Consider the following 16572-nt stretch of genomic DNA (forward strand, 5'->3'; position numbering starts at 1 on the left):
TTTATTGAATAATGATGGGTTAACATTTAATTTTTATTGTTAAATATAACAGACACATAGAAAAGCGCACAGGACGTATAATGTTAACAAATAACTATGAAGTAAATTATCATGTAACTACCATCCCGATCAACAGGACATTGCGTGAACCCGTTGTGAATCCTCAGAGACCCTCCTGCTCACCCCTGAGAGGAAACCACTGTCGTGGTGTTTGCCACACGCTGCTGCTCTTAAGTTTGCTCTCTCCTTTGAGCCTGTTAGATTTGGCTCCTTGTCATTGTTTAGAATGATGGATTATATAGAGAGCAAAAGCAACATGGTCTAGTGGTGAAATAGGAAAAATTTCAATTGAACACCCCCCCCCCAAAAAAAACATTTATCTTTTCATTCAGTAAACATTTTCGAGTGACACGCATTATATTTACCTTTTTGAACACAAAATAACATACTGGACAAAGTAAAAAGTAACATGATGGGCAGGAGATATACAATAAAATAGTTACATTCACAATGGAATGAGGAAAAATCTTTTTTTTAAGGGACCAACTCATTCTGTGGAGAGAAATCACCATAGAGGAGGGCAGGCCTGAGATGGGCCTTGAAGCAGCAATGAGAAGGCTGAGGGCTGGTGGTCCGGATCAGAGGGGACAGGATGTGGACCAGGGCTGTGAGCGTGGAGGCAGAATTACAGGATAGGTTGAAGGGGTAATGAAGAGATACAGATCTTAGCAGCTCATGGGATGTGGAGGGGAAGGGAGAAGAAGACCACTGGGTGGAAGGTAGGGTCATTTATCAGAGGATGGCTCAGCCAGCTTGGAGAGAAAGCATGACTTTTTGTCACTATGCTGTGAGATCCCAAAGTAGACAGTCAAGTAGAATGACTAGGAGATGGCCAGATGTCCAGATGGCTATGGGCCTACATAGAGTCTGGGGTGGACCTAGAAACTTGGGAGTCACTAGCAAATAAGTGGCAATTTATTCCATAGGAATTATTAAGACTTTTCAGGAAAAGCATTTGAAATGAGACAGAGGAGAGTTATGGACAGAACCCTGGGGAACACCATGATTTAGTGGTGGGTGGAGGACAACAAGCAAATCAGGGAGATGGGGGATGGTGGGGGGCAGGACAACCAGGAGACAGAGTGAGGTCACAGGAGCCAATGAGGGGTGAGCGGCAAGGGGGAAGAAGTAGTGAAGTGCTGTCTTTCTAAATTCGTCTCTCTGATGTGGACATCAACTTCCTAGGTGTGGAATCATAAGCAAGTTTCGTATCCTCTCTAACCTGTCCCAGCTTTTTTTGTCATTAAATGATACAACAACGAGTGAAAATACCACAGAGGTCTATATTTGAATTCAGACCTGCCTGGACTGGCCGAAAAGGCCCATGAGGAGCCTAGTGCAGGAAGGAATCATCACAAAGATAGTGCTGAGGCATGAAAGGGGCCAGAGGGGGAATGTGAAATGTGGATATTCTGATCCTATGCTCTCAGGAATCTGTCATAGCTTGGGGAGTGACAGCTGTAATAAAAATAAGACAAAGTTATTTCCCGTTTGCCAGATCTTAGCAATGGGGAGGGGGCTTTCTACTCAGGGTGGTGTAGCCTAGTGCGGTCCCTCATTGAGCACACAGCACCACATCCATTTCACGGACAAGGGACGGGGTGCCCTGTGTCACCTTCAGTGGTGAAGCCACTAGATTTCAGAACAAGCACCAAAAAGAAAAAAACAAGCATATTTGATTACATAAAAACTTTAAACTTCTCTCTACTCCGTACTATAAATAAAACCAAAGACAACTGATGAGTAGGTTTTTAAAAACTGCACCATACAATAGAGGAGTTAATATACTATATATTAGAAACAGTACCTGTGAAAAAGACCAACACTCCTATGAAGTCACAAAAGTATAAATACCTGTAAAAGTATAAAAGATGTTCAATTTTCAGTAATCAAAGAAACGGAAATTGAGAATAAAGGGGAAAAGGCACCTGCTAATAGGTGGTAGCTTAATTTTCTGGGAGCACTTTGGTAATACTAAAAATTCAAAAATGTTTAAAATTTTAAATTGTCTTTCAATTGTAAATGTCTGCTGCCAGGAATTCATTCAAGGGCAATCACTGGGCACATGTGCAGAGAAAAAGGTGCAAAGGTGCAAGATGCCATCCTGGTTATAAGAAACAATCAAACCATTAATGGAACTACATTTTAGCAAATCACACAAGAGATGACCAGGCAAGCCACAGAGAAGACACGATCCGTGTTTATGGACCTGGGAAGAGAACAACAGCTAACACTTATGAACATTTAATGCCAAGGCACCTCACAGCTGCCTTACAAAGAATGTACCATTATTGTGTCCATGTTTCGCACACAAGAGAACGGAGGCTCAGAGAGGGCGCGCAACATGTTCAGAGTCACCAGCCAGCGAGTGGCAGAACAGGATTGGGAGCTGGGTCTGTCTGAAGCTGAAGTCCATGCTCTTAATCCCACCCCCGACAGCCCCTCTGCTTCCACTGAAGAGAAAACAAGGTTATAAAACAGAAGTCTGTCACGGTCTCATGCTTACAAACACCCGCGTGCTCGCTGCAATGCGCATTTTGATGGCCCGGTCAGATGCAGCCCTAAAACTAGTCCTCCTCCTAACTGTAACGGAATGAATCAGGCAACACCCAGTTCGATGTTCTTGTTATTTATTATTTGTCATTCTAAAGACTAGCACATTTACAGCATACATGGCTTTGAATGAGCTAAGAATATATAAAACAGTAACTATATGTTTATATATATTAATACTGCCCACCCAAAACAAATAAATAAAAGTACTTTAATGCACTAAGGTTGGCAAATACAACTGCAGAGGGACAAAACTGTATCATACAAGATTTGTACATTTTTAAGGAAACCAAAGGCAACTGTGCTGCAGGTGCTTAGACAGAATCCACGTGACATCACACGTTTTCGGTAGGTCTCAACGTTTCTTTTTTAAATGAGGGGACTTCTCAGGAACACTGGACGGAATCTGTCTTATGGTAACCTGTAAAATTGCTTTCCTGTGCAGCTGAAGACTCAGAGCTCCCGGCCCCCTAAGGAGCCCAGGCCGCCATGACAGGGTACATGCCCTGGCTCCGCGAGCGAGCGTGGGGAGCGCGTGACGTGCGTGGGGAGGCGGGGCGCCGCGGCGGGGATGCACCCCGCTCTCCTCTCCTGCGGCGGCCCGGAGTAGTGCTCACATGGAATACTGAAACCTCAACAGTTTCTACGCCATTAGCCAAGTCTTAGAGTTTTACGGTGATCCTTAACATGAAGCCAAAGTTGGAAAAATAATTCACATAAAGGTGCCACATGCAAAATTGCTAACAGATGACTCAACGTTTGCTATATTCCCTTTTGATAAATGCGGGTACTTAATGCTTGCTCTTCAGACAAAAAAAATTCTGGAAACGATATGGGTAACATTTAATTTAAAAAAGACAAGGGAATTCTTTAAAGGTAGTGATGTTAAAACGAGAAAAGATGGAAATACGTAGATACTAGAGAAATTACAACTTAAATGAAATGGGGGAGGGGTGAGAGACCAAATCAGCCATCCTGGAACCGGGACCGACACAGCAGGAGAATGTGACGCCAGCTGCCGCTGCCTCTGCAGCAGGTTTGGGGGACAGGAGTGTCTCTGCCTGCACCCTCCACCGTGAGCCAGCTGTGGGACAGGCGTGAGCTGCTGCCACTGCTCCCTGGCACGTCCTCCGCATCCGCTCACCCCCGACCAACGGGCACCAAGAGAAGCAGGCTCTGCCTAGGAAGGGTATGGAAGGTCTTCCAGCAGTTCCACCCTCACCTGCGCACCTACCGCTCTGGGTCCCTGCTAGTGGGTGGCCTTGCCTGTGCCTCAGCAGCCCAAGTACGTTACACGTTTCCAAGCAGCATGTCTAAAGGAGCCCACGAATAATACCTCAAAGTTTAGACCTAGGAATTTCTTACGGGTTCACAAATCATTAGGATCAGCATCATGGATATGTGCCACATAGATTACTTTTACAGCCTTTTAAATAACATGTAAACACAATAATCGTGATAAACAGAACTGACAAACCTATAAACTGAGAAAAAAAAATCTCTGCTATGTGCAGATAAGACTCATCATCATCTTATAATAGATGACCGGACATAATTTTCTATGAAATTCCTAAGTTTTATGGCCCATTAATCCCTTTCAAAATCTCACTGTAGGAGATAAAGTCAACTTTCTCAATAGTCATCTTACATAACAGAATGCGAAGAGGACAGTAACAAGTGCTGCAAACCTAAGAGACACTTTCATCAGACAATCCAACGTGATTGCACCGTCTTCTAGAAGACGATAAATTGGGAAACCCACAAAAGGACATCTGTTCTGAAAATATTTAGGCTTCCAGCACCTGCACACATAAATCCCCCACTGTTGTCTGAGAGGCAGCAGACACCTCACGTGCAGGGTCCTGGAGTGACAGAGCTCAACACCAGGGGAGGAAGGGAGGAGGGGAGGCGTGCCTCAGAGGCAGGACCAGCCACGGAGCTGCAGAGCACAGGACAGCTGGCTTCACATTCTCCAGCACACACCCTGCTCTACGACGCATGGGGGCAGAGCCCCCCCACCCCACCCCGTGGGCCGCTGTGCAGGTACCACATTCCAGTGAAGTCTTATCTTGGGCTGATTTAGCAGCCTTTACTTCACCTTCTGATTTCACCTGTGCTGTCACAGACAGGACAATTCGTCGGAACTACTTGCTCTCACTGCACGAGCTAGAGCTAGCTTCTTTCCCCAAAACTTGAGTTAACATTTAACATCTACTGGTCTGCCCAGGAGCCAATAATTTAATATATTATTTACTGTTTTACATTCAGAGTTTTTAAAAGTAGACTGTAATTCAATGCTCAATTTTGAGTTACTCAGTAGAAAAATACGTTAGGTGTGCAGCTGCCTAAGTGGGCATTTAAAAAAGTTTTTAGCATTTCAGACGTATCTAGCTTGATTCATACAGGTAACTATCGATGATATCTGTGTGGTTATGGCTGAGGCTATTTAAATGGGCAGTCACTACAATCCACACTATTGAGCCAAACATTACCTCCTACTGATTCCAGTGGAAAACATGCTCCATAGACTTTTTAGTGAAAATTTTTTTTTTTAAAAAAACACAAAAATAAAAACCAATCCTTCAGGTCTTCTTGAAGAATTCATATATGACACTAGAGGGTACCCACATTTAGTATGTAACAGCTAATTAGAGGAACCGTGTGTTCATGTTTCAACTTTTCCGTAAGTCCCTTCGGGAGGCCTGTAATGCTTGGGGAAAGCCTTCAGCTGCAGGGAATTAAATGCATATTTGCGACTTCCAACATTCTTCATTGTATTTTCTCTTCGACAACCCTCACTGGGGAAAAAAACAAGCACAAGAAATGACAGCAGTAAAAAAGGAAAAAAGAAAAGACTTAAACTAAGATGAAATGAATTATTTTCATAGCATTAAAAAAAATGTTGATTAATTCAAATGGGTGCCGGACTCATTTACAGCAATATGCACGCAAGATGGCGGCCTTCTGAACGAGGAAGGCAACTAAGAAGCACAGACATGGACACATGCTGGATGGGACTGCAAGTCTGGCATTTCCAGAGGCAGCGCTGTATCTAAGTAGAAGCAAACTTCTGTTTTTCAGTGAATGGTTTTCATGTATGTCATGTCAAGTAATTTGAGGATTCTATCATAACTAGCGGTTCAAAGGTTCTGTCACATCGCAAATTAAATGGAACGAGAAATGGCGCTATTCCTACCAAAGCTTTTCAAGAGCTGCATTTTTCTATGTTAGCGATGGCTATTAATCACCTCAAATTCAAAATGCTCATTTTCCTTGCAGAATTCAGTATGTAGCAAAGCCTTCTGGCTGAGAAGGCTGCTCTAACAGGCCATCCGCACTGAGGAGACAGCGGTCCTGGGTGCAAAGCAATCAGTGAGCCCATGCAATGGTGGCACGCTGGGTCTGCACAGCTGTTGCGGCCAGAAGTGTCAAGAAGGAGTGATCCCACTGAGATCTCCCCGTGGCAGCCTTCTTCGGGTGGGCTGTCCTCACTGTGGTCACCTCTCACAGGCGTGCCACTAAGCCAGTGAGAGCCCACAGGTGCCCTTCTCTAGAGAACCCGCTCCCAGCCTCATCCCCAGCTGTACTGGATGAGGGTTGTCATGGCAACTCAGTGGGCACAGCAAATGCTGAACAGGAGGATGAGCCATCAGGCAGGCCTCACATTCCCAAGTGAGAGCATCAGGGGAGTTCTCTGGGAAATGTTCCGCTGTAGACATCAAATTAACAGGCAAAAGCGGTTCTAAATATAAATGACTTCCTATAAGTACAGAACTTTACATTTTTATATTATTCTTAGACTAGCAATTAAATCAACTAGTTATCAAATTCAGTACAAAAATCCCCATTATGAGATGTAAAATTTGGAGTTATCAAGAAATAGTGATTTAAAAAAAATATTTCAAATCGTATGAAGACCATTATGTCATGCATTTTAAAAAAATATCAGTGGCAATTGCTCAGGCCTTTTAAAGTGAAAATGACAGTCTCGTTATCAAGAACGTGTAAAATATTTTTGGTAAGAGTAACTTTATTCAAAAGATAAGCTCAGGTATTTTAGAAAAGTATCCACCTGCTTCTTATTAAGTAATTTAGTAACTCAGCTATGCTTTCTTGTCACCACAGCCTCAAGCCATCAGCGAGACGTGTCATTGGAGCTGAACGCCTGGGACATACAAGCAGGGAGCCCCTAGATTAAAGAATGATCATGTTTGTCTAATGTCCAATAATCAGAAAAAAATATAATTCCATTTAAAGCAGAAGCTATAGGTTCCTATGCACAGTTAGTCTTATTTAATCTTTGGAAGCTCTCACATTATCAAACTATTTCAGATATGGCTTCTCTATTTATATAGAAACAGACTCACTTTTCAAGGACCACCTATCACTAGTAAATGCCAAACTGCTTGGAGAAGCAAAGAAGAATAATTTGTCAACTTCGACATTATCTTTTATTTACATATGTTAAAGAAACTAATTACTGGTTTAACTGACCAAATATGAATTTCAAGAAGTTGTAATTAAGATTACCCTTTCAATGAAATTTAATTTTTAAAGCAAGTCGTATTTACTTTCCCTCAAATGTACTGAATTTACAAAATCTGACTGCTGAGGCTGACGGCACGCCGATGCTGTCGTGACTTGCTTGCACAAGCTTGGGTGCTAGTGCGTGAGACTGAAGTCTGCAGAGGGGAGAGAGTGTGCACTGCTAACTGGCACTTCCTGTCGCAGGGGCCAGCCTTCTGTCCCTAAAGCAGAACACCATCATGGATCACATCGGCTGCATAGTTCCCAGGTGTCTAACAGCACACACTGAAAAGGTCTTGGATAGATTTTAGAAAGAGGGATTTAACTATTTCAAAGCTCCACCATTATTTTTTATCCTATAGGTAAATTATTTCAAGGACATCCATTTTTTGAATGAGAAATCAGAATGGAAACCCAGCTGACGACTAACTTTGGGGACTCCTCTGGTTCTCCCTTTCTGGTGTGGATCTCCCACTTTGGAACCCATCTGGACGCACCGGGGTCTCAGTGATCCTGAGTACTAGTGTTGGTGGCCACCGACAATGTCCCGCCCGGTGCTAGCGTCATCTCAGAAGCAGCCTGAAAACCACCACCAAATACCCGACTCCCCTCTTGTGAACCAGCTTCCCACGTGTGTTTCATCCAGCCTATTTCTCACTAAGGCAGAAAAGATTTTCAGATGTATATTGAGTCCGATTTCCTAAGAAAAAGCCTTAGTGATGCTAAAATTCAGCACAAAGGGCGAGCGCAATGAGTCTCTTTCCTCAGAAGTTCTGAAGAAAGACTGGCAACAACAATTCAGAGCCTAAGCTGATCTCCTGACGTTCTTTCTTGTGCTAACCCTCATGACTGGAGACAGCTAGAGTGCACGGCCTTTTGGCTCAGCCCCTGAAGAGAAAAGCAAAGAACCTTATCTTCTCTCGTTTCCAACTTATTTCTCTGTCAACCTAGCAGCCAAATCAACACAGGGCAGGAAGGCCTGGCTGGCACCATGACAGCGAGGAGCAGGCCCGGAGGGGCCTCCCTTTGCTGGGTGGGGAGGTCCTGGGAGGAGTCTCTGGGGGTGGCACAGCAACACCCATGGGCCTGGGAGTGGAAGGGGCGCCATCTGTAGTCAGAGGGGCCTCCCTCGTGGGTGCATAGTCTCTGCCAGGCCTGGAGGTGGCGGACACAGGCACGTGTCACCTCCGTGGGGCGTCAGGGGCACTTGAACCAGAGCAGGGACTGGGAAGCTGTGGAATGGGAGCTGAAAGCGCCAGCGGACTCCACGTTGTCTCTCTCCAGTGAAGTATATAAACCAGTCTTGGAGCGCTGACGCATGCACCCCAATTTGAAGGAGGCAGGAGGTGAACATACCTCTCAAAGAATCACGGATCAGACAGTGACTAGTGTTGTGTTACTACAACTGAACACCACCTGTCACTTGGCAGCCGGTGAGACTCCCTCCTGAGGAGCGTTGGGAACTGTGTCCCAGAATGGCCACCTCAGTTGTTCTAGAAAAGACAGAGTGGCCACATGGCACTCCTGAGAAGACCGGCTTCCCCTACAGGCAGAAACCCTGCCTTAAGGCTCCTGCAGGTGCTCAGCGGTTCTGAGAAAGAAGGGCCTCCCAGGGGTGTGAGGACGGCAGCCTTAGAACGTCAAGCCTGAGTCTGGCATTTGTCATTTGTCGCAAACCACTTCTACCATTCCTAGGACGCGGACTCGGAACTGATGCCAAACCAGAGAAGTCCCAGAGTAAGTTCCGGACATTGTGGGGGAGGCAAGTGAGGGGGCAGATTCTGTGGAGGACTGGGTTTGTGTGTATGCATGGGTGTAAAGTTTCTGGAAAAGACAGCTTCTCTAAATTCACTCCAATTTTTCTGGACTAGTAAAAAGAAATCCACTTTCATAAAATCCAGTGTATGGGGAACCAGCCGGTGGTCAAAAACAGAAGTATGGCATAGTTTGCCCTGGAAAACAGAGAAGCCACTGAGTATTTCTTATACAGAATCCATGGAATTTCCCCCTAATTTATTCTGTTACCTTTACAGACATTCAATTACTCTTCTGCCAAATGTGAAAGTTAAGGTTATGAACCACCTCGTTTTCTGGGCATTTCCATGTTACATGAAGAGCGCTAATAGCACAAACCCAAGCAACTCCTTCTCTCTCACAGTTCCATCTGCCACAAGTGCCCAAAGGTTAGGCTTCCATTTTTGGATTTTTTTTTTTTGACTTTCAGAATTATCATTATCAATCACATTTGATTTTTTTTTAAATGAAAAATACTGCTTCATGAAAAATTAATGTATTTAACTTTAACAGCCTTTTGTTCCTATATGCACTAATTCCCGTAACCAGTTTAGTGATCCTTAAAGATGTCAAAGAGTAAATTGAAAGTCACATGCAGGATGTTATTTTAATGTGCCTGACCTGGTACAATGGGCAACTGCGGTCACAGCTTTGTGTCGTCTCAAACTGGAAATCATAAACACAAGCGAGGAATGGTACGATTCTGCAAAGTGTTTGCTACTCTGAGGTCAGGGACTACGCTTTGAAATGAAAGCAGAAGGTACATGTCCTATTAAATAGGTTGGTCTAGATGAGCCGGTTATAAAGCATCTATCTGTCCTTTTCGTTTCTCTTCAAAAGGAAAGGAAAGGTTAGCGGTACATTAAAGAATAGTATCAAATATACAAATTCTCTTCAGACAGAATCCCCTTCTCTCGGAAACAGGGCACAGGAGATATACAGGTAATAAATAGCTTTACACCAGAAGGTGAGAGATTTGGTACAAGTAACTCCAGGCCAGCTAAACAATGCAGTGACAGGGCACCGTAAGAACGTGTTACAAGCACTGAAAACTCGATGGAATTTAAACGCACGAGTCCTCTCGGTGAAATAATTTGGCAGGTATTTACAGTTCAGAACAACGAAACGTCAAACTGTAAGGCATGAAATATTTCTTGGCAGACCACGCTCTGACACATTCCTTCTGTCCAGTTAGGTACACAGGTGGCTGGACATAATCTGGCACTTTTGTTTTTCTTGTGACTTAGTACTGACTTTTCGCAACGATACTCATTTACAACGCAATTTGGTCACCAGGTATGCTATGCTCAGGAAGAGCCACACAATCAGTAAATTGGGGCTCAGGGCTAACAGAGGGATGGAACAGAGGAGGCTGGGGTCTAGTCTTAAGTCTCGGATGGGCACCAGGCCGCTCAAGTTCTTCTGGGTGACTACCTCCCGTGTTCCAATGCTGTGAAAAGGAAAAAGTTTGGGAGAAAGGAAAAGAAAAAGGCAAAGGAAATAAAGGGAAAAAAAAAAAGACACATGCAGTGGATTGTATCAAAAGTATGGAAGAAAGAGGAGAACCAAACGGTAAGATTTAAAACAAATCAGAAAATGAGATGGAGCCACAACAGAAAGAAAAGAGGGTGAGCAGAAAAGGGTGTGGAAGGGGTACCAAAACAAAACCAGCACAGTCACAGGAAGAAAGGAGAGAAAGAGAAGTGAAAATAAGAAAAAATACCGTCTTCTACCGAAAACGAACACATGTAGGTTGACTAAATGGTTTTCCATGTTCGCGCTCTCTCGGCTGGCCAAGCGCAACTCCATGCTGCCCCGCCATGCTCTCACATGCTGCCAAGACGTGGGTTTCAAGAAGCAAGCTGAACATGAAGAACCATTGGGGGGGTGTTTGACCTTCTCACAGATGCCTGAGCGGGGGCGCGGTGCGACGGACTTCACCAAAGCTGCCTCTTGATGAACCATTCAAACAACGACCATTTACCTCAAGTATCGTCAGAGGCAGAGCCCTCCCCAGACTCGCCCTGGCTGGCAGGCTGAGCAGCGGCAGAGCGTGAGCTGCTGGCGTCCCCGGGCGTTCAGGTTACTGTTCTACAGGGTGATCCCAACCGCGAATCCAACCGAGCTCCCATCGGAAATTCTGGGGGTTTTTTCCCCCTTTTGGTGCCCCAGGAAAACAGACTGAGGTGCACTGGCTCTGGAGCCGCAACCTCTATGAGTGTCCACCGAAGTGGCAACAGTGACACAGAAGCAGAGATGCGGGCCCCAGAGAGAGCAGCATGGGGTCCTTCCTCAAGCAGAGTTCTCCTGGGCTTCCCCAGAGGAAACTGGAAGCCCTGGAATGGCCCTGCCGGGATGTGTCGTTCAGACTGGGGACACTTTCCCAGTCAGGGCAGTCTCGGGGGGCAGGAGGGGGGGTCACTGTGGCTACTTAGGAAGGCCCACTCTGTGAGCGTTTCAGCCCTGGATTGGGGACAGAGAGGCACCACGCGCGGTGAGCTGGCATGGGCTCCAAAGGCTTGCAAGAGCCGTGCGTACACATCTCTTCCCAACTCCGTGTCCGTGATGTCACACCGGTAGCTGGAAATAAGCCCCAGTGGGAGTATTTATGCCACAGAAACTGGCAAACACTACAGATCAGGGCTTTTTTTGGTGGTGGAGGCGGGGAGCTGGTTGGTAAACGTTTGCTAGCACAGCACTGGCCACTGCTCATCCTGGGCCTCCCGGAGAAACAGCCCAAGTGTCAGCTTTGCCCCCTTACCCCACCCCCTCTCTCCGCCCTGCAGCCTTGCCTGCATGCTCTGCTCTTCCATCTGGTCAGATGCAAGCGAGAAAGCAGGAGAACCAAAATGCATTCCTCCACTCAAGGCATGGTCCAGTATTTTCTGCTGCCTCCTTAGGGCTCCTGGCTGAGCCATAGGTCCTGGCCACACTATGGCCAGAAATTCTGGCTAGTGACCCAGCCACCTCAGGCTTGCAGTCTATGGACAGATGCATGTCTTCCCCACAGGGGAGAATCCAGAAAATCACCTTCAAACAACCACACGCGGTGTCGGCCTGAGCTGCGATGCGGTCAGGCAGACAGGCGGTGGTGAGCTCGGAGCCCCGGCTGCTGGAGCTACTGGGTCCCGGGGTTGGGTGCAGGGGGGCTGTGATCGGGCTTGGTTCTTGTGTAATAATATCTGACATGATTAGTAAGTGAGATTACATGTTTACCTCAGAGATTTTAGAAAATTCAGGAAAACATAAATAGAACACATTAAAAAGACTTCCATAATTAGAGGTGGAGGGGGGAGGTTTAGAGAGGCAGAGGGAGGCCCAGGGAGGAAGATCTTTCTCTACTCAGGACCTCGGGGGCCTCACCTGTGACACAGGAAAGCAACACCGACTTAACAGACTCGGAAGCGCTCCGACGAGGGACGGGCACGACAGCACCCGGAGGGTGGACGAGCAGGTGCTCGGGACAGGGGTGGGAGTGTGACGATTTGTATGAAAACCTTACAGAGGTGTGTACGTTTTAACCTAAGGGATCAACGCGGCAGGCGTGGCCAGGAGCATCCATAAGGGGGTTCACGGCCCCCTGGTTCGAGGTGCTGACAACCACCATCGGCTTAGCTATTCCCTGGCAGCCAACTGGATCGTTATGGTGTGCTCGAAATCCTAAGGTCTCCACTTACTAACCTGAAAGAATGCTCACAAGACAGCAAAATGAAAAAAGTAGGCCACGACAGGCACAACCGCGCACCGAGCTGCATCTGTTCGCGCATCTGTGTGTCCTGTGCGTTACTCAGGCACGGGCGACCCCAGCGTGCGTATTAACCGCACTCACGCCTATGTGCTTGTGTGTGCGTGTCTAATCAGACATGAGCACGGCTGCTTGTTAATAGTAGGAATACGGAGGATTCTGAGGTGGGGGTGCGAGAACAGCTGGTGGAGGGGCTTATCCGTGTTTTTAAATTCTGCTACAAGGAGTATCACTTTCTTAGGTGATGGAGTGATGTGTGCGGAAGGCCGGAGCAGTTACTCTGTGCGCGTGCGGGTCCTGCCCACACAGCCCCAGGAGATGCGGTCGCCCCTGTGTCTTTCTAAGGAGCCCCTTTCTCCCTGGTCTCCAGAGACCTCTGTGTACAGATGAGGTCAGAACGAATTGCTGTTCTCATCGAATCTGTTCCAGAAGCCAGGACTGGGTAGCTGTACACCTGACGCAGGGCCTGGTCTACTGAGTGGACCTGACCCTACTCCGCTCTGACAGCCACAGGTATCCCCCCTCTTCCATTTTTCGTGTTTCCTCTCTAGCAGAGGCCTGCATCTCACCGAGGTGGTCCCTCCCAGCACCTCGCAGCTCACAGGGTGCAGACGTGCATGGCTGGAAGCCCAGGCCCTGCCGCCCTCATGGCAGCAGGGACAGGCCGCGAGGGCAGGCTTGACTAAGGGTGCCTGGGCAGGGGTCTCAAGAGTCTCCATTGCTTCCCTGAGCCTCAGTACAGGGAAGGCGGTGAACTTTCCACACGTGCATAAATAGAAGCCCCGAGGTCACAGAGAGGGGTTTGGATGAATGTGGAAAAGACAAAACAGGGACAACACATTTCCATTCCTACAAAATGCTATTATCAAGAGGCAGGAGCTCAGGCATCACTTTTGTGGGTTATTGTGAGAAGGTCAAACGGCAGAAACATACAGAAAGGATAAGAGAATTGAACGCTTTAAAGAATTTGGTGAGAGGACAAATGATACAGAACATTCAGTAGGAGTGACCGTTGGAAACGAGACTTTGACAGCATTGGTGGCTACATTGAAGGAGACGGGAAAGCCAGGTTTCTTATCCTTTCTTTTGGTATGTGAGGTAAGGTGCTCCCCAGCAGTGCTTGAAACAAGGCATCGATCAACAGTAGACAGTTTTTAGTCCCGGGTTTCATTCTGCAAACACGCCTGCTGCCTCAGAATCAGAACATGATTAGGGTGAGGTCGCCACGGCACACGGACAGGTGGGGGGGCTGCTGCCGTTACCATAAGACATTTATGTGACACTTTGCTAAGAAAAGCAAACTGTGTCGACGGCTAGAGAAGAAGCAGAGCAAACCGGTGCAACCTGCAGACGCATTTCCTTCTCTCAAGTTTGAAAGGAGCGAATACGCATGGTGGAAACAGCAGGTGCCTGCTGAGGAAGCTCTGGCCTCGTTCCCGTCCGCAGCAAGGCGGGGGGCTGAGGGCCGCCACGTGCCCAACCACTCGCACGCGGCCGCACTGGACTGCCCTGGGCAACGTCCTGACTCCTAAGCTTGCCCTAAGGTCACCGATTTCACAGCAGTCCTGCTCACAGAGACTGCTAGCTCTCTCGTCCCCCTCGACTTGAAAGAGAACACAGGCTCAATTTGAGACTGCCGACGGTTTGACTTGGCAGACGTCAGTGAATTTTCCGAAGTCAAACCAGAGTGTGCCGGCGGGAGTCAAGGGGACCTGGGCCGGGGGCGCTCCGGCAGGACCGGCTCATCTGCAGTTTACACGGAGCCCGGGGCAGGCGGGGCGGGCGGCCTGGGCAGCGGGACTCACCTGCGCATGCACTCCAGGGCCTGGGTGAACACCTGCGGGGCCATGCCGTGCTCGTGCTGCAGGATCAGGCACTGCTCCAGCGTCACCGACATGGCCGTGCGGTCCTTGGCGCTCTTGCAGCTGGTGAACCGGACCCCGTTAAGGCGGCGGCAGATCTGCAACAGGGACACAGGTTGTGCTCAGAGGGAGATGCCACAGAATGGGAACACGCTTCGCTCGTGGGACACAGGCTCTGGATGGTCAATGGTGGCATGTGGCAAGGCCAACTCCCCCGGGCCGGCATTCCCTCTACTTCTGCTCCCCAACTCCACGTCCGGCCAGAGCCAGCAGCAGAAACGATGTCACTGCCCATGGGACCGCCTTTGTCCCTGTGTGACTGTCCCCATCCCTTGTGTGACTCCACCCCCCCCAGGCCGTTCCTTCCAGGCCTAGGCTCCCCCTTCTTTTCTGGGGCATCACTGTCTGTGTGCTCACCTTAACCACTGCCCTCTTCCAAACTGTGCCCAGGCCATCTCATCACATTCAGACCTGTGCTGTGAGCCCTGGGCGAAGGAGGGCAGCAAAGACCAGCTCAGGAGGTCAGAGCAGCTCTCAGGATGCCCTGCCCCCGGGCAAATCTCCAGACCTTTCTGGAAGGCATAGCACAGACTCACTGTCTCTACTCTCCTCCTCACCTGCACAGATGGAAATAGCTCAGAAGAGCTTCCCCTTGGCCACCTCCACCATCCTCCAGCTCACTCAGGGCTGAGCAGGGGTCAGGGGTCAGTGCACTCTCTCCTTCACAAGTGGGGAGCTTACAGTGGGGCAGCCTCTGGGCTGCGAAAAGGCCACCCCAGGGCACCTTCTCCCCCACAGGAAGGACATGTGGGGGCATTTTCTTTGTACCACTAGATATAAGTCTAGGTACACAGTCTCCAAGAGCAGAAAGCCCTAAAACAAAAGATTTTTTAAGTTTATGGCAACTTCATTTGGCAGTATAGCCAGATCTGAGCTGATGCGGAATTACTTATAATCTTCATTTATCCCATTTTGTATAACTATTTATATTTTTTAATAAAGCAATATTAATGAGTTTGGTTCCAGAGCGCTGCCCCAGACTCCCCTGGGTATGATCAATCCTACATGTGCACCACATCAAGTAGGTGATATGCATGTAGTACACATATGTGCACCAACTGTATACCAAATCACGTTTCTAAAAGATGGAAACCTGTGAATTCCGAAACATCTGCCCACAGGAGCTTCAGATAAGGGCCTATGGACCTGTACCAGGTAGGACAATACTGTATGTAGCGAAAAAAATCAAAACTAGATGATGGTGAGCTCTAATAACGTGCCGCACTCCAGAGGAGCACCGGAGCCACCGCAGACTGCCCTGGAGGCGGCACCATGCCTGTGTCTCAGGCCAGCAAAGCCAAGAACGCGAAGCCACTGCCAGGAATGCCACCAGGTAGAGAGCACAGTGTAGTCCTAAGCACGGTGTTTAGAGAAAGACAAAAGAGAAAAGTCCCAAACAAGTTCAGCCAAGACCATCAGGAGGAAGACAGTCTTCTCTTGAGAACAGACAAAAAAATTTTAAAAGGAAAGAAAAAAAAGAAAAACGCTAAGCATCCCCTAAGCTGGGTGAAGAGTGATATAATCCACATGATGAGGGGAAGCTGAACGTGCACCTACTCGCTGAATTCTCCAGGCTGCAGAGTTCATGACCCAGTTCAGGACCCGTGGCACAAGCTAGAACCACAAATAGGTTCAAAGGACGTTCACATTCATAGATGGTGTATCCAGAACTAGGAGACTCCAGAAGGCAGGTGGGGGTGACCAGAAGTGCATTTGCACAGGAGAGCCATCTGCAGTGCCAGGCTCCGGCCTCTAGGGGGCCATCAGCCAGCTCTGGGGCTCTGGCTGGTCTCCCCATCCACAAAATAAGGGCCTCGACCTGACCAATGATATCATGTTTAGCCAGGGACCCCTTGTTTATATACAGAAATGAAAAGAAATAAGATCCAGAAAAGGAGGGCAGCTCTGGTCAAACTGGGGATGGGAGGCCTTGAGAGAGGAGTGACTTGGCATTGCATAAATACGTGTCTT

The 16572-nt window shown here is 47.8% G+C and overlaps 1 protein-coding gene across 15 annotated transcripts in view; it reads right to left on the bottom strand.

Annotated features, from left to right (window-relative positions):
• Positions 1–2676: 2676 nt before the first annotated feature.
• Positions 2677–16572, bottom strand: part of INPP4A (inositol polyphosphate-4-phosphatase type I A) — a 131630-nt gene continuing 117734 nt past the window's right edge. For 8 of the 15 annotated variants that reach the window (XM_044378555.3, XM_044378575.3, XM_026487467.4 and 5 more), the window contains 2 exons: positions 14485–14639; positions 5420–10384 (listed from right to left, as the gene is read on the bottom strand). In XM_044378555.3, the coding sequence (XP_044234490.1) occupies positions 10204–10384; positions 14485–14639 (336 nt within the window). In that variant the 3' untranslated portion in view covers positions 5420–10203. The other 7 variants (XM_026487460.4, XM_026487473.4, XM_026487457.4 and 4 more) reach the window with 2 other exon arrangements.

This window comes from Ursus arctos, unplaced genomic scaffold (assembly GCF_023065955.2).
Source record: "Ursus arctos isolate Adak ecotype North America unplaced genomic scaffold, UrsArc2.0 scaffold_8, whole genome shotgun sequence".
Classification (NCBI taxonomy): Eukaryota; Metazoa; Chordata; class Mammalia; order Carnivora; family Ursidae; genus Ursus; species Ursus arctos.